Source organism: Bidens hawaiensis, unplaced genomic scaffold (assembly GCF_021521415.1).
Source record: "Bidens hawaiensis isolate Kalapana, Puna unplaced genomic scaffold, B.hawaiensis_p1.1 tig00012479_1, whole genome shotgun sequence".
Taxonomy (NCBI): domain Eukaryota; kingdom Viridiplantae; phylum Streptophyta; class Magnoliopsida; order Asterales; family Asteraceae; genus Bidens; species Bidens hawaiensis.
In genome coordinates, this window is record NW_027492022.1 from 181,698 (window position 1) to 204,180 (window position 22,483).

A 22,483-nucleotide genomic window follows, 5' to 3' on the forward strand; every position below is an offset into this window, starting at 1 on the left:
AGTTTGAATATGAGTCGTTTACTTAAATATGTTAAATCAAACACGTGTGGGAAATTATTATCATGTGGTTTGATGTTTATATAACTCACTAGTTTGAGGTCCGTGTATTACACGGGTAATTGATGAAAATTTTGTATTTTTACCATTAAGTGAAATATGGTTAACAAAATGATCATATATTTCATATAATTACAATTTACATTAAAATTATCAAAATTACATTACTAAGATTACACAAATATGTTATAAATAAGTAAAACAGTCCTTCGACACTACATTTGTGATTGTTCGTGTTTATCAAAAATCAAATATTTAGTCCATGCCTTCTTATAACTCATGATAAGGTAACATATAGGTATGTTTATAACACTTGATATAGCCACATATAATTATTCGTGTGATCAATAAAATTATTCAAGTACATACCAACCATAGATAAATGGTAATATATCCATGAAACTTTAAAACAAAATATTCTTACACATAAAATATCATACATGTTAATCAATTAATATATATAATGTCATTTTAAATCATGTGCTCATGTTTATCCCCCAACATGATTATTCAAAAAACCAGATTACCTGAACTTTGATGATATTTTCATCCTTATAATTTTTAGAATTTGAAATTTATTGATCATGATAAATTTGGTGTCATTAATATTATGTGTATGACAAATATTTACTTGATTTTATATTTTACAATTTACAATTGTATAATCAAGCAACATATAAAACCGGAAATTAAAATATAACAAAATGATTTTTTTTTTCATTTCATTTTAATGGAAAATGACAAAGACATACTAACCGTAAAGTCATGTTCAAATAAAAGTAATTATTCTGAGTTAGTACAATAATAGAAGATTTAAAGTTGCATAAAAATGAAGGTAGTTATTCTTGTTTATAATAGTTGAAATTATTGGATAATGAATGTTTAAATTTTGAATACTAATCTCCTGTCATTTGTTAATGTTATTGGAGTTGTTGGAATATTTAGTTAATTGATATATATTTTAAAAACTGACAGGAAAAAAAAGCGCAAAGATTTCGGATTTGTTGGAAGCATGGTAAATGACTTTTAACCGGATTAACTATTTTTTTTAAAATTAATTTGAAAATATATGTTCCTAAGCATTTTGGTCTGAATTATATAAGAAAAATATTGAAAACTAAATATTGATTTCTTATCGCTAAAACTCTTTATACTACACAAAGAGTTCATATAAATAAATGACATATACTTCATATAGTAAATCGGTATACATGTAGATTATAAATATATAATTCAACTTCAATAATTTAATGCTAAACACCAAGATATATAATAGGTATTCTCTATGTTTGCAATATTTATACAAAAAGTTTGGAGAAACTTAAAAAAAAAACACATTTTCCCAAGTTTAAATGCATATGAGAATATTTTAAATCTAAATTTGAAACCAATCTTATATAAAAAATTATGCATTGTTGCTCGAATCCCAGTTTAAAAAACAATTTGTAGTTTACCATACAAATCTAAATTCTTCGACAATAATGCACTTTTATTTGCAATTGTCCGTGACTTTAAAATTATATTCTAACAAACTTGTAACGTCAATTTAATATTCCATATTTTATTATTTCACCATTAATGTTAATGAATGAATCAATTAGGGTTTACATATAATAAAACCAAACTTGAATTCATATATTGACATGGCTTAAAAGTTAAGGACCATATATTGAAATAAGTGAAAAATATGTGAGAAGGGCTATGAGAATGACAAGTGGCAAAAGTATGTAGTCTTTTATTATAATAGATAGATAGATTAGGAGATATAACTGAAGTCTTATGTTTAAATCTTTTAAAGAAAGAGAATAACGGTATCATAAAAGGAAAACGCTAATGTGGATAGACGTTGAAATATAAAACTTTACTAAGCGTTTAACATGTATGTTGGAATATCATGTTCCAAACATGACATGTTTAGATCTTAAACTATTTAAGTGCATTGAATAATTCACGTTATTGGTTGTGTGACCCTGAATGATCAGCTTCACTAGTAACTAATAACATTGTCTTACGTGACTACGTCGATGCCTAGGCATACCATGTCCTATAATGAGAATTGTGGAAACCTTACTGTGGAACGGAGGAGAAGTACACGCAGACCCAAACTGGCATGTGATAAGCGATTAGACATGATTTCCTAAGCTTGCACCTTTAAGAAGACATTAGGGTTATGGCCCTTTTGGGGAATGTTTAGATCTCTTAGATGCGTCTTGGCCTTGGATAGTGGTAACGTTTGCCCATCACACTCTCCCCCTACCCTACAAATAGCATTTGTTATTTAAGTTGGATTATACTTGATACACTTTTTATGCTTTCAAAAAAAAGAAAAGCTTCATTTTCTTATATGTTGTGATCAGGGGCGGACCCACATAGTGTGGATCGGGGTCCCGGGACACCAATGTTTTTTAAAAATTTATTAGAAGCGGTATATTAAATTTTTTGAGGACCCCATAAGATTTAATACTTGGAACCCATACTATTAATGTTGATGTGGTCTGGTGGAAAGTCCCTTGTTTTATCTTTGAAAGGTCATGAGTTCAAGTCTTACAAGGCTCAGTTTTTGGTTTTTTGTGTTAATTTTTAGTGTTAATCAATCATTTGATTGCTAATGTTGCAATGATAACTTTGGAAACATTCAAACACCTCTAAAATACATATCATTGTTTTCAACTTTATGCATGGTTTTCTTTAGAAACATTCAAACACTTTAAAATATCAGTTTTATTTTTCACTAGTTTAAGTTAATGATTTTCAACACATGCTTATGAAAGGGTGGATCTAGGTTCTATCTCAAAAATGTTTAAGAAAGGGAAAACAAAGTGTTTATGTGTCAACCCGACCCATTTTGACCCGTTCAGGTAGTGATGATTGAAAAGAAAGTTTTATTATGATATTGTTTTTTATTATGTTCTTCGCCTCGACCCGACCTGAACAACGACCGACCCGAAAAATTTGAACACCGAAAATATGGGACCCCATTGGCAAAAAATCCTGGGTCCGCCACTGGTTGTGATTCTATTTCTCTTATTTTTGTACTAGAAATATCAATATCATGTTCTATGCTATAAAGAAACTTATTATTTAGTAGGTTCGGGAGAAATTATTATGTCCCCAACAAGGGAGCTGGCAGACCAGCTTTTGGGTGTACTAAAAGTCTAAAAGTTGTTGGCAAGCACCGTGGATTTAGTGCTTGGTGGTCATGACTCATGAATATGATGAAGAGAAGGATCTTGTTATATATATATGGATGAAATATTGATCTATGCACCTAGCTGGCTTCTCAAACACATGGACACAAACTCCAAATTTGACTGTTCATAGCTACAGGTCCAGCCTCGGTTTAAAGAACACCAAACATATTCATTGCTATTGATGAAGAAGCTATAACTGTCGCACCAAATATGTGCTTCATTGACTTATTTTTATTTTTGGCAAACCTTTTTTATTTATTTATTCTGGTTCATGCAACTAGTTATACATAAAGTGATAAAATATAACCCAAATTAACTCATTCACAATCATATGGGTCGAGTGGTCGACCACCTCTAGTATTATTTTCATACCAATTATAAGTCCTTAGTTTTGTCGGAACACACAAATTGGATTAACATGGGAAATTGGGAACACTTTTTCTCTATTTTTCAGTTATCTTATAAGTAATTAGTGCATTAGTTATAATTAAAGCAAAAAATATGGCTCCTATATTGATGGTCGGTTATATTTTCTATATTTAATCGTTTGTTTAAGATTTTGGTACCTCGTGTATGCTTTTAAATTTCAAGTTATGGCATGCTAAAGATACAACATGTGCATGTTATGAAGTCTCAGGGAGATCATGGATGATACGCATTTGAAAACGAGTGAAAACTAAAAAGTATCATATTTGGAGTCAGCGACACCGAACTTGTTTTTGGCTACTAAAAACATGGATCTAACTCATTTTTTACAATATAAAATTGGGGTTTCGCCTCCACTTCGTTCGGTGGATACTAGGACGTGGGGCTAGAGACACAACTGGAGACTCCTTTGGAGCACTATAGAGGTAGGGTACTGAAAAGACCCAAATACCTTTAAGGATCACCCGCTGGTCAATCAGAAGCCCCCCATAAGGCACCCGCGGAGCATATGGATCACCCGAATAATTATTGGAGGAAGAAACACCCTCACAAGGCATGCAGAAGCATCCTGGCACCCTCAGAAGTCATCCGCAAGACGGAACGTCCGTCCGTGTAAATGACTATGAGGTAGTGCCTCGGGACATCTGTCATTAACCAATAACATTCTACAAGATCTGCCAAGATGTTTTCTTGAGCAATACGTGACCTCTCGGCCAATCAGTAAAGGACACATGGCAAGACCGTTGTAACCGTGCACATGGCCAGGGCTGTTTATCATCCTATCCTATGAAGACACGTGTCCAGGTTGTTATACATGCACATGCAACGTATAAGTTGAACCTATTGTATGAGGACACGCGCCCAAGTAGTTACGAGAGCATATTCCAAAATGACGGCTGGCCCAATCACCTTCCCACACCCTTCGGTTATAAATACCTTCTCATTCATCATAAGGTATTCATTCACTCCCACTGTACTCTCACTATTTACTTAAGTGCATTATCTTCATCAGGATTGTACTGATTCTCACGCCGGAGGGTGGTTACGGGAAAACCCCACTCTTGTCCTTCCCGTAACGAGCTCACGGTGTCTGTTTTGCAGGTTCACGTCATTGGACTTTAGGAATTGGGTTCATATCGTATTAGCAGTTAATCGTATCCTACCATGTGGACTCATTGGATCTAAGACCCGTTAAGGGGAGTAGATCCGTGTTTCTTCAAGCACAATTGAAGATCTCAAACTGAAATCGAAGACCTTGAAGGATATTTCCACAACTATGAGTAGCTAATCCACCTGTAATCATTCCTGGTTGTAAAGTTTGTATGATTCCAATACTTTTCATCATGTTAATTAGTTGAAGGTTAATTGTCTCATTGACATGTGTTTAAAGGTTGCAATAATACTTATTTCTGTTGGGTTTGATATTGTGTTATGTGGCTATCTTGCATACAATTGTTAATTGATATGTGAAGGAATTTCTATGTCAATCCCGATTGATAGATTATACGTTGTTGATGTTATTATGATTTTCCATATAGACGATACATTGTTGATGTTATTGTGATTTTCCATGTTTATAGGCTCAGGTATGGCTTGTAAATTTCTTTGGTGAACTCGTTTATGTAACTCTAAACGAAAAGTTCACAAACATAAATGAACATGTATGAACAAACATAAATGAACACACTTAGATAAACATAAACGAGCAACAAACGATCAAATATAAAACATTAAGTAGATGATTTACACATTAATAAACGAAAGTTCACGAACATAATGAGTGAACGAAACATGTGTTCATGTTCGTTCTTTTAATGAAATGAACACAAACTTTTGTTCATGTTGAACATAAAACGAATTTCCTTCCGAATGGTTTACGAATAATTCACTGAATGTTTGGTTTGTTTATAGGCCTAGACGCCTAGTGGTGGTTGTTGGTAATGTTGCGGTGGACTACTGGTGGTGCCTTACCGTTTCCTAGTTGCATCATCTTGTAAGTTTTAAAGAAACCAACGTGATCAGCAAAAAGGATATGAGCATAGACAGAGGATATATTAGATTATTAGTAGCCCAGTCATGTTTTATGTAGTGAGGTGGAATAAGTTGGGCTGATTTTTATGGCCCGATAAGGTGTGAAGTAAAAGCCCATTAAATCGTACCAAAGCCTACTGGCTACTAATAGAATATCTCTATAATATTTTTGTAGCCTAGCAATATAATTAAATCGTGCCAAAGCCCAATCAATGCCCATTAAATCTTTCCAAAGTATAGTGAGCTGAGGTGCACACAGAAACCGGTTAACCGGTTTCTAACCGATTTTGTAACCGGTTAGTAACCTGCCCAATCCTAACATTGGACCGGTTACTAACCGATCCTAACCGCCGGTTAGTAACCCGTTTGTATTTTTGATTTCAAAACCGGTTAACCGATTTTTTTAATTGTTATTTTATAAAAAACCGGTTATTAACCGGTTAACCGGTCCGGCCTAACTGGTCAAAACCGCTTCTCTAGGCAGTCAAAGCCGGTTACTACCCTAACCGAAAAACCGGTATAACCGGTTAATGCCCGCCAAAAAATAACCGGTTATAGGTTAACCGATTTGTACACCTCTACTAGTGAGTAGTGATATAATATTTTAGGTTAATTTTGGAAAAACCTTTATGGAAGTTATAAAAAAATTATTTAAATTAAACAAAATTACATAAAGTTGACTGAAAAACGTGTGCGATGTTTTCAAATCCAATAACGAAGCTATGAGGCAAGTTACAACAATAATACGACACGATACTGGCGGCTAACCAAACAAATGAGCTCTAAACAGAAAATTGACTTGTGATCGTGATTGGTTTTCAGAGACTAAGACGATGGTAATGATTGCATGTACCGAATTAGAGTACTTTGCTCTGATACCAAGTAAAAGTTCTTAAGTATGTGCAAATGATGTATTGTATTGATAATTGTAATTTTTATATTTACAATATGTTAGGCTATACACTTAATCCATATATACGCAACACTCATTGAAACTCCTCACACACGATGCTTCGTGAATCATGAAGCAACCTGAATAGAAAACTAATCTGAATTTACAATTCGTAATTAGTTTGTATTAATAATAAATAAAGTTTTGATTAGTTTGTATTATACAAGAAAGACAAATGAACGTGGGTCCATATGTTGACATATCTGCCTTTCTTTCTTTGTGATCATGATTTCGTGCAAGTCATGCATTCAGTCTTAACACAAGTTAAAAAAAGAGAAAGCACTAACCAAAAAAAGTTAATAAATTAGATTGACTCATCGTTACTTTGTCGGGACAAATAAATCACCATGATTGATGGAGGTCTAAAGTTGCAATGTATAAATAGAAAGGATCTATTTTGTAAACAAATATAAACAATAAAAGCCATATTGTACAACCTCTATTTTTTTTAAAGAGTGGTGTAAGTCTTACTAGAAAGAAAATGTTATTGCTTATAACTAAATTTGAATAAACACTATTTAAACTATATAATTTTTTAATATTTATTAGAAGTGACCGTGAGTAGATGAGAGAAAAAATATAATAATAAAGGTATAAAAATGTATTATTTAATTGAAAATAAGAGAAAAAATACATTAATTTTTAGTTTAATTATAAATATGAAGGTAGAGAACCTGCTGGGAATTCTTTAATCCATTCCCCATCTCCAAATCTATAATTACAGTAAAAATCACTACATTTATCTAATCTTTTCAATTAAATAATTCATTTTTATACATTTATCATTATATCACTCATAACCATTATTAAAATATACTAAAAACTATTGAAGAGTGAATCTACAAATCTAACCATAAATAACTCCAATTACAACTATTTAAATCGCACCCTAACCAATTCATCAAATTTTGTAAGGGAAGTTTTTATAATATATGGAGTGATTTATGGTGTTGTGAGTGACATAGAGAGAAAAATGTTGTGATTTTTTTGTATATTTGAAAAGTTACTATAGCACCTTATAAATTTTTTAATATTTTTTTAAAGTGGTTGTGAGTAAAGTAGAGAGAAAAAGTAATAATAAAGTTATAAAAAAAATCATTTAATTGAATATGAGAGAGAAAATACAGTAAATTTTAGTGTAATTTTGGATTTAGAGATAAAAGATTGAATGTGAATGCTCAAAGAGCATTCTAATCCAACCCCCCATGCCTAAATTCAAAATTACACCAAAACACACTATATTTTCTCTATTCTTTTCAATTAAATAATATTTTTTATACCTTTATAATTACGATTTCTTTTTTATTCACTCACAACCACTTTCAAAATATATTAAAAAATTTATAGGATGTGAACAGTAACTTTTCAAACACATAGAAAAATCACTACGTTTTCTAAAATATAAAAACTCTACACTCACAACACCATAAATCACTCTATAAATTATAAAAACACCCCTCACATAATATAGAGGCTTGGATAAGAATGCTCTAAGAACATTTCATCATATCCCCCAAATTTATGTGAGAGGGATTCACAAATTATAGGGTGAGTTTTGAGTGTAAATTTTAGGGTAGAAAGAAAAAATTTAGTGATTTTTTATAAATTTGGGAAAACAAAGTTTGCCCACATTTATATTTTAATATTTGTTGAATTGATTGCAAGTTGGAAAAGAGAGAAAACTGTAATGATAGAAATATAAAAAAAATATTATTTAATTAAAAATGAGAGATAGTGTTTATTTAGAGCATTCTCAATATATCCTTAATCTCTATCTTTATAATAACATTAAAAAACACAATTCTCTCTCATTTTCAATTCAATAATATTTGTTTATATTTTTATCATTATAATTTTCTTTATCTTCTACTCGTAATCAATCCAACGGATATTAAAAAACAAATAGGGCAAACAATCTTTCCTAAAATTTACAAAAAATCATAATATTTTTTATTTTCACTTTATAATTTATACTCACAAGTTACAACCATGTTCAACCCACCATATAATTAATAAACCCTCCTCACACAATTACAACTGATTAAAGAATAGGATGAGAATGCTCAATTGTGAATGCATTGCTTAAGCCACACTCTAAAAAGTAAAGGAGTGATTGAATAATTAATTAATTTTCTATATAACTTAAGAGTAAAGACAGTGACTTATTCCTTCAGACAGGTGAAACCTGTTGAATTCGCTCTCTTGGAAAGCAAAGTTAACAAAATGATGCTCAAACTAAAACTACAGTTACCGTTGGTGGTGTTGTTCACCGCCGCAACTGTAACAGCCAATTACGTCCGGCCACCGCCTCGAAAGACCTTACAGTTCCCTTGGGATCCCAAGCCTTCATCTCATCCTCACCAGGTTTCTTTTACAGTACACTCGTCTTTAATTATATTTATTAATTATGATCCAAGTTTAACAATCCAATATCTGTTGCTTGATTGATCAAACTGGTTGATCTCTCTGGATATACGAAATTCATATATACTTGTGAATTGTGATTAGATTAAAATACGTAGCACCCACTTTTACCTTTTCCATTTTTTATTAGATATCCAAGAATCAATCTAGAACCATTGCAGCTTTTAATTATACTCTCTTTGATTATTGATATAGAGTTATGTGGATTAATTAATATGGTTTAGTTGAGGTTAACATCAAAAGCCTTTATTCTACACTTATATGACTTAAATTATAGGTTGAAAATGTACTTACCATATAACAATCTCTCTAGAACATAAGTAGTTTCGTAACATTTATAACATAACTCTTTTTTTGACACGTAACGTTATTTATAAAAAAAAATATAGAAGTTGGTTGAATTGTTGGTTCGGTTAAACGGTTAGTCTATATACGTGTAACCATAAAAGTCGGTTATCAAAGATGTTATACCTGAACAATTGGTTTCTCAACCAATTTGGTTATTCGTTTATCTTAGACGTTTGGCGATGTTCATTTTTAACAAAACACAATTTATGTTCATGAAGGTGCATATTTCATTGGCTGGGGATAAACACATTCGTGTTACATGGATTACAAGCGACTCGTCATCTCCTTCACTTGTTGAATACGGAACATCACCCGGGAAGTACAATTTCAAGGGTCATGGATATACTACCTCTTACAGCTACTTATTATACAGCTCCGGGACCATACACCACACTGTAATCGGGCCACTAGAGCACAACACGGTTTACTATTACAAATGTGGAGGACAAGGGCCCGAGCTAGAGGTGTTCAAAAAAACCGGTTACGGAACCGGTTTGGCCGGTTCAACCGGAAACCGGTTTTTTAAAAACCGGTTTTTTTAAAAACCGGTTTGACCGGTTTACGTAACCGGTTTACGTATCGGTTATACGTTTTGGAGCCAAAACCGGTTTTATAACCGGTTTTTTTTATAACCGGTTTTTTTTAATAACCGGTTATTAAAAAACCGGTTAACCGGTTTTTAAAATAACCGGTTTATTACCGTTATAAAAAAAACCGGTTAACCGGTTTTTTAATAACCGGTTAACCGGTTAAACCGGTTTTCGAACGTTACCAAACGGCTTTATAGCCGTTTTTTTTTTTTTTGACCGTTTTTTAGCCGTTTTTTTTTTGTTTTTTTACCATTTTACCCCCACAAACATCTATATATAGTTTAGGTTGGGTATTGGTTAGATCACACTTGATTATACAACTCCAAACGCTCTAAACGTTTATTTCATACGCGATTATACAACTCCAAACGCTCTTCTTTCGTAGTCGTTTATTTCATACTCGAGTATACCACTCTTAATTCGTAGTCGATTATCATGGCCTCCCAAAGTGCTGCTTCATCGGTCAACATGGGTGCCTCGAACACGGGAGAAACCGTCGTTCGGGTCATCCCCACGAAACGAAACCAAGATATTTGGCAACATTTCGACCTATGCGAAATGTCTAACGGAACCCAAAAAGCTAGATGCAAACATTGTTTGAAGTTTTATAACAAAGAAGCAAACTCCAGTTTAAGAGCTCATGTAGAAAAGCCCTCTTGCAAGGTCTTGAAGGACGAATCCGGAAGTAGTTCGCAGCCGGAGATGACGAATCAAGGAACGGTGTTTACGTACGACCTTGAAGCGGTACGTCAACAGTTTGGCAACTTTGTGATTCAACAATCACTTCCTTTCAACCACTTCGACAACCCTCAATTCACGGAGATGATGCAAAAGTATGTTCAACCACGCTACCAACACGTAAGTCGTTCGACCCTTAGAAGAGATTGTCTTAAAGCATGGAAAAACGCTAAATCCGAACTAATTTCATACTTTTCAAACTTACAAACTGGTGTGAACTTAACAACGGATGTGTGGTCGGTACCTAATGGTTCGCCCGACTCATACATTTGTGTGACGGCTCATTGGGTTGACCCCCGGTCGTGGCAAATGATGAAACGAACCGTTGCGTTTCAATTGTTTGATTACCCGCACACGGGTAGAAATATTTTTAAACTCTTGGATAAAGTCATTCGACAATACAAGATTGAAGATAAAATCTTTTCAATATCGTTTGATAACGCGTCCAACAATACGGCCGCGGTTGGCCATTTAAAATTAAAGTATAAACCTATCTGTGATGGAGCGTTTTTTCATAGCCGATGCATTGCACATATTATCAACTTGGCCGTGCAAGATGGGTTAAACGTGATCGAAACGCAAAGAAACAATTTTAAAAGAATGTTACGAGATGTTTTTAGCAACAATTCAACATTTTCAAGATACAAAAAATTTTGTGAAGAAGCTAACTGTCAATGGTTGGGGCCTAATTGGGATTGTCCAACAAGATGGAACTCGACTTGTGAAATGTTTGAGAAAGCCATCCAACAAAAACAATCGTTAATTGCGTTTCATCAAATTTTGTCAAATAGGGGTAAATGTGCACCGTACGATCCTAGAAACTGGTTATTGATTGAGATCGTTACGGAGGTTCTTCAAATTTTTAAATCTTGCACAACTAGTTTATCCGGGGTTTACTATCCAACAAGCCCCATTGCTTTACCAAAAATTGCTGTCATGTGCACAAAGTTGACTGAAATTCATTGTAGGGGTGCACCTTATTTTGATATGGGTGCAAAAATGAAAGAAAAATTTAGAAAATATTTTCAACAACTACCCGCTGTTTTGACCTGTGCGGCTGCGTTAAACCCTTGCATCAATGTTGGTGGTGTTGAAGCTTTAATAGAAAAAATTTGTGATGAGCTAGAGTTAAACGACGATCAAAACCCCCATTATAACCAAACTTTAAAGAATGCTTTCAACACCACCTTGGCAAACATGTATGATGTTTACCTTACAAAACACGGGTCGTCTTCCCAAATTCATGACTCGTTAAGAGCTGTTGCCCAATCCCAATCCCAAACCGACCTTGAAATGGGGATGTACTACATGATTTGGGAAGACGCCGGTAAACGTCAAAGGGTAAACACCCCAAGCAGTGAACTTGGAAGGTATGGTGGTACCAACTTTGTGAAACACATGACTCCGGATGAATTTATAAGTCTTGATATGCTGGCTTGGTGGAGAGGTAAGGAGGATGAGTTTCCGATCCTCGCCGCCATGGCCAAAGATTTACTAACGGTCCAAGCTTCCACGGTAGCTTCGGAGTCTGCTTTTTCTGTTTCTGGCAGGGTTATATCGATTAGGAGGACTCGACTCACTCCACCAGCTGTAGAGATGTCGATTTGCTACAAGGATTACTTGGACTCTTTAGATAGGGCACAACATCAACGCTCACTCGAGGGGGAAATGGAGTATGAGGCGGCCTTGTATGAAGACGAGGTCAATCAAGGACACACTCAACCAATGACCGATGAAGAAGCCGCGTACGACGATTACCTAAGGAATAGCTCGGGATCGGGTAGCGAAGAAAATGAGTAACAAACATCAACTTGTTAATGTAATCGTGTCTAAGCATTCTTTAATGTTTGTATTTTTGAGTTACGAATATGCGATAACGATTTAATGTTTGTATTTTTAATGTAAAAGCTATAAATGAAAGTTATGTGTTTTTAATCTTCCAAGCAAAGAATGCTAACAACGAAACCCTAAACCCTAAACCCTAAAGCAAAAAAAAAAAAAAAAAAAAAAAAAAAAAAAAAAAAAAACCGGTTAACCGGTTAGACCGGTTATTAAAAACCGGTTGTAAAAAAACCGGTTTAATAACCGGTTCTAACCGGTTTCTAAACCGGTCCAAACCGGTTTGGCCGGTTTGAGTTTTCATTGACAAAAACCGGTTAATAACCGGTCCGGTTATTAACCGAACCGGTTTTTTTCTGGATAAAAAAAACCGGTCCGGTTAATAACCGAACCGGTTTTTTCAAAAAAACCGATTTGTGCACCTCTAGCCCGAGCTCAGTTTCAAAACCCCACCATCCGAGTTCCCAGTCACATTTGCTGTGGCTGGTGATTTAGGTCAAACGGGCTGGACTAAGTCAACGTTGGACCACATTGACTTATGTCAATATGATGTGCATCTGCTCCCGGGTGATCTTTCTTATGCTGATTACATACAGAGCCGGTGGGACACGTTTGGTGAACTCGTGCAGCCACTTGCAAGCGCGAGGCCCTGGATGGTGACTCAAGGAAACCATGAGAAGGAAAATATCCCGTTTTTAAAAGACGGGTTTGAAGCGTATAATGTTAGGTGGAAAATGCCTTATGAGGAAAGTGGATCGAGTTCTAATCTTTATTATTCGTTTGAAGTTGCGGGTGCTCATGTTGTTATGCTCGGTTCGTATACGGATTATGATGTGAACTCTGATCAGTATAACTGGTTGAAGGTAAGTTTGTTCATTATGGTCAAATAACGAGAAGTCGAGAACCATTTGTACAATATTCTCTTATGTGGGATATAAGAATAATTAGTGTATTATGTATGATAACAAAATATTAATATCTTTCATTTATAATATACAGGCAGATCTTGCAACAGTAGACCGTACAAAAACACCATGGTTACTTGCACTATTTCATGTGCCGTGGTATAATAGTAATAATGCTCATCAAAATGAAGGGGATAAGATGATGGAAGCGATGGAACCGTTACTTTATGCTGCTGGTGTCGATATTATTTTTGCTGGTCATGTGCATGCTTATGAACGCACGGTATTCTTGTAATATATGCTAGTATCGTGCTTTTATTATATTTTAAGCTATGCTTAATATTGTTACTTTTTTGTTCTTTCAGAAACGCGTGTATAACGGGAAATCCGACCCTTGTGGTGCTGTTCATGTTACCATTGGTGATGGAGGTAACAAAGAAGGTTTACAAAACAAGTAAGTCACACCTTATACGCTTTTTGTCCAACTTCAAAACAATTTTTTTTATATATAAACCGTGCCAAATGCTAGCACAAAAGTATGTTATTGGAATTGTGACATGTATGATAGGATATCCTTTTTTGGTGGCTTTCTTTAAAGAGGCAATTTTATATATACCTTTGAAAACTTTCATGATATCACATTTGCCCAACAAAAAAGTTAAATATAGTTCAAGCTTTAAATTTACTCATTCTAGTAAATATGGTTGGCCGTGAATAGGTACAAAGACCCGTCACCAGAGTGGTCTGTGTTTCGTGAAGCAAGTTTTGGTCATGGTGAGCTGAAGATAGTGAACTCGACTCATGCCTTTTGGAGCTGGCACAGGAACGATGATGATGAACCCGTGCGGTCTGATGAGGTGTGGATAACCTCGTTAATAAGTTCGGGTTGTGATCCTAAGGATAAGAAAGAATCCACACTTTGGTCTCCTTAAAAGTTAACCACTGGTAGGTTAAGCTTAAAACCGCAATCTGTTGGCCGTGTATTCTATATATATTACTAGTTAGTCTTGTGTAAATACACAACAATTTGTTTCCTTATGTACTGTTGCTTGGTGTGTTACATCCATTGTTATTACTGATAATCCACTCATTATTAAGACTTTAGTGTGTGCATGTATTAATTTCTTTGGTTTCTTTCGATTCTAACCCCCTAAAATCACTGTTTGTAAAGTAGCTGATATGATGTCAAAAGAATTTATTGTTACCTTCTACCTGAAAAGTTATATACGATGCTGCTGCGGGTGACAGTAACCAGATTATCCATATCTATGATGTGAAATAATCGGGTTACAGGAGGCTATCTAAATGGGATTTCAAGTTGAATCTCAAAGCTTTGTTTTAATCATCTTTTATTTATGTTCGATGTTTATCTTTTAAGTTAGTTGCTTATCTTTTAATAAACATTATAAGTAGTTGGTTACGCTGTAAGAAACAAATTAGTTGTTGATTAGTCTTGAGCCAGTTGATCGTTTCCAAAACTGCATTAGATGCATATAAAGTTGATTTAAGATGCGGGCAAGACAATTAATAATAATATTAAATTGTTCGTCATTTACAAGGTGTACACTCGATGAGGGATTTGTCTCTGTATTTAAACTTGAGAAAAACTCCATCTACTTTCTATATGTTTTGTTTTTATGTAAAAGCCAACGTTGCATTCTATGCAATCAATAATAAAATTGATGTATAACTTCTTGTTTTCATCTGTTACTAGGTAGTGTTTTTGGAGGATCAAAATTTGTAGGTACTAACAATAAGACCATGTAAATATAAAATAGGCGCGCGTTAAATGTATTTACGTGAGAACCACAAAAGGCTTATAAGTTGGCGTAGAAGATAGTCACATACAGTGGAGAGGAAAGGATACGATCAAAAACCACTGTATTTACAAACTATATATGTTTATACAGTTTTGGTAATTGTCTACTACGTATGTCAAACATCAAGGACAACTTAAATTCTAATATCATTAATTTTTTTCATTAACGGATCCAATTTGTAAATTCTAATATCATTATTTTTTATCACTAACTGCAATTAATCAATATCATTATTTGTAAATTCTAATATCATAAATAAAGCTTAATGTAAAACAATGCATTGCAACAAAATGTATTTCTATGAGAATAATTTTATAAAAACAACCTAAACGTTTAGCGAAACATGTTTCTAAAATTTTCTAGACATTTTAAGAGCACTTGCATTATGCTTTTAAAAATATAAATAAAAAGTATCTTATGACTTTAGATATATATTTTGGTATGTTTTTACTTATGGTAAATATATGTTTGATTAGACGTCTTATAGAAAGAGATTTTGATCCAAAACCAGTTCTTAAACTTATTTAAAAAGCAGTTTGGGAGAAACTGATTCGGATTCGTTATATTCCACCAAGTTGACATTGGTTTCAAATTTCAATATATAAGTTTAAACCACTTTGATGAAAACTAGTTTCATTATACGCCGAATCCTATTTAAATCCAGTTTATTATAATTCGATTCGGTTTTTTTCATTTAGAAACCAGTTTCGAACCCAACTAGTTCGGGCCCAATCCCCTTTTGACTTTGTGAACTGTGACCAAAACCGATTCTAAAACTGATCTAGCGTGACAAAAATCCAGTTCGTACACCTCTAGTTTTAATAAACGAATGACCTATAGATTAAAAACTTTTAACAATTAGACATTATTCACCATGGCATTGCCATTGTATATTTGTATGATTGTAAATTTGTAATCTAGAACCGGCCCAAAGTTGGTGGGCCGGGATACCAGCTAGTCTCTTTAAACTAGAAAATAATAAATACCCTCCTCGGCATATTATCATACAGTCGGTGTATATCCTCTCACTCGTATTTGACGCTAGGGGCTAGTCGTCGTCTGCAAGTTCACGTCTACGCAAACAGTAAGTGTATTCTGTATTAATATTAACTTGCTTACAACCAATTTCAGTTGATCATCATGATTCCGGAATACAATTAGGTTATATCGTTTTGTTTTACTTACATATGTTGAGTTGTATATAAATATAAAGATGCAATTGATTTTGACTTTTTGTATCTAATTATACCAATTAATTAATATTAAACTATTAGATTTGACCTCAATCATGAAAGAAGAGTGTATTGAACTATTGATATCTTAAATTGTATTTAGGATTAATTGGCAATGGCAGACAATGGTTCAGTGAACAATGATACCAAAGATATCATTAACAACGAATCATCATCGATCGATGAGTTATCAAGAGAGGTTCAAGAAACCCTCACTCTTTCACAAAGGCACAAGTTCTGGGAAACACAACCGGTCGGCCAGTTTAAGGACCTACACGACACGACCTTACCCGAAGGCCCGATTGAACCCCCAACACCGATCTCGGAAGTCAAACAAGAACCCTATAATCTCCCAAGCCCTTACGAATGGGTCACTTATGACATGACCTCCGAAGACACGTGTGCTGAGGTCTACAATCTTCTCTTGAACAACTATGTTGAAGACGATGAGAACATGTTCAGGTTTAAGTACTCAAAAGAGTTCCTTTAGTGGGCCCTACACCCTCCCGGCTACTACAAAACATGGCATATTGGGGTGCGCGTCAAAAGCTCAAAAAAGCTTGTGGCTTTCATAACCGGGATCCCTGCGAGGATCCGGGTTCGTTCGGAGATTGTCAGTATGGCGGAGGTTAACTTCTTGTGTGTTCATAAGAAGCTCAGGTCAAAACGTTTGGCCCCGGTCATGATCAAAGAGGTCACACGAAGGGTTCATTTGGAAAACATATGGCAAGCTGCTTATACTGCCGGGGTCGTTTTACCGACTCCAATAACTTCTTGTCAATACTGGCACCGGTCGCTAAACCCTAAAAAACTTATCGATGTCGGGTTTTCACGGCTCGGTCCGAGGATGACTATGAGTAGAACATTGAAGCTTTTTAAACTACCCGATCAGCCCGCGACACCCGGGTTTAGGAAAATGGAGCTTCGTGATGTACCTGCAGTGACTCGATTACTAAAAGCGTACTTATTGCAGTTTGTAGTTGCACCCAATCTTGATGAACTTGATGTGGAGCATTGGGTTCTTCCAAAAGAGGATGTTGTTGACAGTTATGTTGTTGAAAGCCCTGAAAACCATATAATAACCGATTTTTGCAGCTTTTACACGCTGCCATCATCGATTCTTGGTCACCCGACTCACTCGATTTTGAAAGCGGCTTATTCGTACTATAACGTTTCAACCAAAACGCCTTTAGTACAGTTGATGAATGATGCGCTTATTGTGGCGAAACAGAAGGGTTTTGATGTTTTTAATGCGCTGGATTTGATGCATAATGAGAGTTTTTTGAAGGAGTTGAAGTATGGGCCGGGTGATGGTAAGTTGCATTACTATCTTTATAATTATAGAATTAAACATATCTTAAGACCATCAGAGCTTGGGCTTGTATTGCTGTAGTTCTTGAAACCAGCTGTTGGTTTTGGATTTTGATCAATGTTTCTATATGTCTATTTACTCATTTGATATTCTGAAATCATAAACACCTTTCATTTTAAGTGATCCCTATTTCTGTTTTTGCTTGTTATAATATGTGTTTTGAAAGCCGGCAAACACAGATTGTCTGTTTAGGTGCAGTTGAAATGCTTTGTCTCTTGTTTATGTAAATTAATGTGATTTTAAATGATTTGATTTTTAGAAATTTTATAATGCTTCGAAACTTTAGCTCAAGGTTGTTGAAGCTCAAACATTTACCAAGTTTGAGTGTGAGATCAAGTATAAAAGTAAGTTTTAAATATATAACGACGTGAACTTGTAATATGTGCTCGATTCGAGAGCGGGGAAGAAAATATTGAGAAAATTTTTTCGGCATTCAAGTAACTCAGTCAAGCCGCTGTTACTCAACAGCGAGTGGTGACTAGTGAGTAATTAATTTGTAGCAGTTGCAGGGAAAAGCCGTTAGGTGAGCTCACGGCTCACTAGTGATTCAGGCTAGTTTGGCCAAAATTTGTGTTTTACAAATATAAAAGATCTAACGTGCGGATCGTTACTAGCCAGGGTTTGGAGGAGAATTTGCACCCAATCGCCTGCTATCGGCTCCTCCAGTGACTCGGGCTATTTTAACCAGCAATTGATGCGTGAGTTCGGCAACCAGCTTCTCGAGTGGCTGTGAAGGAGGTGCGTATGATCTTCCGATACTAGACATCTTGGGCTTTCTTTTCTTAACTTTTAAGAAAAATAAGACCAAAGTCTAGAGCTTTATTGTTTCATTTAACCCCCCCCCGGCGCAATCCTAGTGTCGTGACGGTTCGATTCACCAGACCCAACTGTTATTTTTTTTGGGTTTTATTTGTTCGGTTAAGTTGTGTTTATTGAGCTAAAAAAAGTTGAAAGAGGGGGGGGGGGGGTATTTATTGGGCTACAAATATATTTTTAATGGGTGTAAGTTGTAAACTTATTCAAATTTTATTTTTTCAATTTTTCTTACAGTTACATCCCGAGTTGCTGTTATAGTTTTATACTCAGCTTCAACCAAAGATCAAGAAACAACATTCCAGCAGTTAAACAAATTATCAATAAACACACAAAAACCTGAAACACACCTTCTGATGGCTAAACACTTGCCTCATTCAACATCCACATAATTTTCAAATTCAAAATCCGACTTGACAAAAGTTTGTTTATTAGTAACTACAACATGTTCAATTGGACTACCAACTGGCTTGGCGGCTAAATCAAAACTCAACAAACAGATTAGTACATATATCCTCTGAGATAAGGCATTCACTTTTTTCAAACACTTCTATGGGAAGAAAATACAAATAACTTTCAAGAACGTTAATCATGATTTTACTCTACAGTTCGTTCGCTTTTGTTGTTTCAACTAGATTATTTTCTATTATAACAATGCCGTTCACACAAACAAGTAAATCACATACATAATTATTTCTAACTTTAACAAACGAGTAATCACTGTTACTTTATTCAAATCTTATTTCGATAACAACAGTTGTAATTTCTCATTCCACCGTCTTGGAACTTGTTACTATACAATGACTTAACAAGTCACTTTAGACTTTTTTTAGCCTTATATTTATATCATTAGCAGTCTAGAGGTCTAGAATAATCTGGAGGGAGCGAGGGACAACTTTCGCTCATATGAGGATACGGGTCAATTGTATTGTATCTAGGTAGTTCCATTCGATATTTCCCTTTTATTTGACAAAACGGAAGCTCAACCGTATCACCTTCATTACACCACTTTGGCAGCCTGCTCAAATTGTTTTCATACAACTTGAGCATGTAAGCGTCTTTTATCTATGCATTATTTTACAAAGGTTAGTATGCATATGATACAAACCGTGCATCAATGGTAATCGACTCACTGTGAATTCGGTGACTTGAATTTGGTTTGCAAGATCTCCAAAGAGTCCTGCTTCTTTGTACATTTCAAGGACAAAAGCAACACAAGATCTTGACTTTCCGTCACTGTATATCCAGTCATCTTGTTCAGGCATACTCAGTAATTCAGCAAAAGATGAACCGCGTTTTTCAACTTTCAGTAAAATATCAGGAAGGTCAAGCCCCTGCCGAAACGAAACTAGCATCAAGATACACAAAATTTAATAATAAAACAGAGATGGATAGTTAACCTGAGTACCGAGCCGCTTATTTAAGGCTTCCTTCCACATGTTAGATGCATATGCAGGCTGCATATGATCCCACATGGTCATAACCGAAGCAACCTGTAACATGATTAAAGTTCATTAAAAAATCTAAAATTTAAAAGTAGTTCAACACTACTAAGGTAATGTGGTACCAGATTAGCATCCAAAGGTGGTGGATAATTATCACTAACAGTGTCTATCCAACTAAATATCAAATTATGATAACCATATGGCAACCCAATCATATTCTGAGCATACTCCCAAGCAGCAGTCTCGTTAAATCTGGACCGTAGATCAGGATGCAAAGGCAGCAACGCAATATGCGGATTCGCCTCATCTTTAGTCAACTCAAAATTCCACCATTCATCCCATGGCAACAAAGCAATAACATCTTGACCCTATGGTCAAAAGTCAACCAAAAGCCACACAATTATTAGTCTAATATTTATACATTTATTTTCTTTCAAATACTCATTTTTTGATTCATTCATTACTCAGAAACACCATATTATAGAGTTAGATATTTAGAAACAATTCTTTTGTATAATATTTATGACATCATCTGGTTCTTAGATCTGTTTCAACCGTTCCAACCAGTGAAAACATTAATTTTACTACCTTTTCATTTTCGTTTCCAGATTCACCAACCCATAGTTTTCCATCCGGGTCACGCAAACAAACCGCAGAATGACCCGCATGAGCCCCGGTTACCCATTTTTCAAGGGTCTCGAACCCGCCCCATCTACCACGAATTTTTGATATTGCAAGGAAGTCCCCGGAGTGAATATCATCTTGATTAATATTTGAAACCCATGGTTCGGGTCGGGCCTCAAAAGTAGCACCCATATGTTTATTGAGGAATGCAAGATTCGAACTCTCGCCCCAACCCGTATTCGTGAATAATGGGAAGACCTCCCGTAATGCTTTTAGGGATCCTTTCAACCCTGCTTCCATGAGAAATATACCAACTCCTTTACGTTTTACCTTTCATGAACAAGAAACTTAATTACTACAAGAGTTTGATTTCTTTTATAAATAGTGACAAGTGAATTAATCATTAACTTACATAGTCGTACTCGGCTTTGCCCGCCCACTCATGAAACTCAAGTGTATGCTCACCGGACGAAAAATAATAGTCCCATGTCACACGATATGGAGTCGAAAACATGTAAACATCCATGCATATCCAACTGTGTGCATTACTTACCTTCAAAGGATAAAAAAAAATCAATTTGAAGAAACCATAAAACAATATATGCAATCAAAAGCAACTAAAAACACATGAAGTATCATTGTAGACACATGTTGTTAAGGTAAGATCACCGGGCGATTTAAAAGTATGGACCTTAATATGTAGAGTGCCTCCCCCAAATTCACTACCACTCTTATTATGAAACTCTAACCACACACTATTCTCATTAAAGCAAGACCCCTTCCACTCTAAGCCTGAACTATTGGCGCCTCCCACGAAACTAGGCATAAGATCCGCGGCACCTCGGATAGATTTGAGGATTGGCCATGAAATGTGTCTGGGTAAAAGTGGAAGTATGTCTTGTGGACGAGCTGGATTGCGGGTACAAGTAACTAGTAACACAAATATTAGGGCCCCTACAAAGTGAGTTTTGGAGATAAAAGATGAATGATGAACAAGGGAGTGCCATTGAAGGTGGATTATTGTTTAAATTTTGTTCCTTTTGATCAGGCTTAAATAAACTTGATTAACTTACTTATACGTTAGGTGGTTAATTACTTAGTTACAACAGGCCCCTTGAAAGTAAACAATTATAAAATACACTCCTCTAGTTATCACACCATAACAATTCTCGTGGCATAGACGTGTGTTGGTAAGATTTTAAATATGTAGCGTATTACTCAGATGTCAGAACTCAAAATATTTTCTCTTTTATACCGTTATAAACAAGGCTAAAATTTGTAAATTTGTAATTATGACTTTAACATGATCAGTATGCTAAACATAAACTTAATGTTCACGCTACTTTGAGATAGTATGACTCGTGCGTAAAATCACTTATAATCCTAACGATGAACGAGCCATTTTTGTAAAAGGGTTGGACTACTAGATTTGACATTGTTAAAATATTGGAGGGGCGAAACCGAAACGTAAGCCATGAACAAGTTCTGGGCATTTTGTAAACAAATGCGAAAAAAGCCAAAAAGAAAGAGAACTCCATTTTTTGGCAATTGAAATGTGCACGTAATTCAGTTGGCATGGGGAACAAATTTTCTGGGCCCAAACAGTTTTCATCAAAATTTTCTTCATCATCGTACTCAATATATCCCACTAATAGCAAAGCTATGGTAGGGTCTGA

General features: G+C 35.0%; 2 protein-coding genes and 1 pseudogene across 3 annotated transcripts; 2 read left to right on the forward strand and 1 right to left on the reverse strand.

Moving 5' to 3' along the window:
* The first annotated feature begins 8,835 nt into the window (after window positions 1-8,835).
* Window positions 8,836-14,460, forward strand: LOC143541252 (purple acid phosphatase 18-like). Its single transcript, XM_077034129.1, has 6 exons — window positions 8,836-9,021; window positions 9,648-9,880; window positions 13,024-13,459; window positions 13,596-13,784; window positions 13,867-13,955; window positions 14,220-14,460. Exons 1-6 carry the CDS (start codon window positions 8,881-8,883, stop codon window positions 14,431-14,433), a joined length of 1,302 nt encoding a protein of 433 aa, XP_076890244.1. The 5' UTR covers window positions 8,836-8,880; the 3' UTR covers window positions 14,434-14,460.
* A 1,889-nt stretch (window positions 14,461-16,349) lies between these two features.
* On the forward strand, window positions 16,350-18,141 carry LOC143541253 (glycylpeptide N-tetradecanoyltransferase 1 pseudogene; annotated as a pseudogene). The gene is made up of 2 exons (XR_013136727.1): window positions 16,350-16,405; window positions 16,657-18,141. The product of XR_013136727.1 is annotated as a glycylpeptide N-tetradecanoyltransferase 1 pseudogene (transcript).
* A 1,446-nt stretch (window positions 18,142-19,587) lies between these two features.
* Window positions 19,588-21,333, reverse strand: LOC143541277 (uncharacterized). Its single transcript, XM_077034151.1, has 6 exons — window positions 21,220-21,333; window positions 20,772-21,137; window positions 20,306-20,551; window positions 20,139-20,231; window positions 19,872-20,072; window positions 19,588-19,803 (listed from the first exon to the last, which is right to left on the reverse strand). The coding sequence occupies exons 1-6, from the start codon at window positions 21,331-21,333 to the stop codon at window positions 19,588-19,590; spliced, it is 1,236 nt and encodes a 411-aa protein (XP_076890266.1).
* Between the last annotated feature and the right edge of the window lie 1,150 nt (window positions 21,334-22,483).

What these genes read in the sequence shown, in the direction of transcription:
- LOC143541277 (XM_077034151.1), bottom strand. Translation starts at nt 21,333, where the DNA reads ATGGATGTTTACATGTTTTCGACTCCATATCGTGTGACATGGGACTAT. An exon ending in CTGGAAACGAAAATGAAAAG is followed by an intron (nt 20,552 to 20,771) that starts GTAGTAAAATTA and finishes TTTTGACCATAG; the next exon opens with GGTCAAGATGTTATTGCTTT. An exon ending in ATAAGCGGCTCGGTACTCAG is followed by an intron (nt 20,073 to 20,138) that starts GTTAACTATCCA and finishes TCGTTTCGGCAG; the next exon opens with GGGCTTGACCTTCCTGATAT.
- LOC143541252 (XM_077034129.1), top strand. Translation starts at nt 8,881, where the DNA reads ATGATGCTCAAACTAAAACTACAGTTACCGTTGGTGGTGTTGTTCACC. An exon ending in TACAAATGTGGAGGACAAGG is followed by an intron (nt 9,881 to 13,023) that starts GCCCGAGCTAGA and finishes TGTGCACCTCTA; the next exon opens with GCCCGAGCTCAGTTTCAAAA. An exon ending in ATCAGTATAACTGGTTGAAG is followed by an intron (nt 13,460 to 13,595) that starts GTAAGTTTGTTC and finishes TATAATATACAG; the next exon opens with GCAGATCTTGCAACAGTAGA.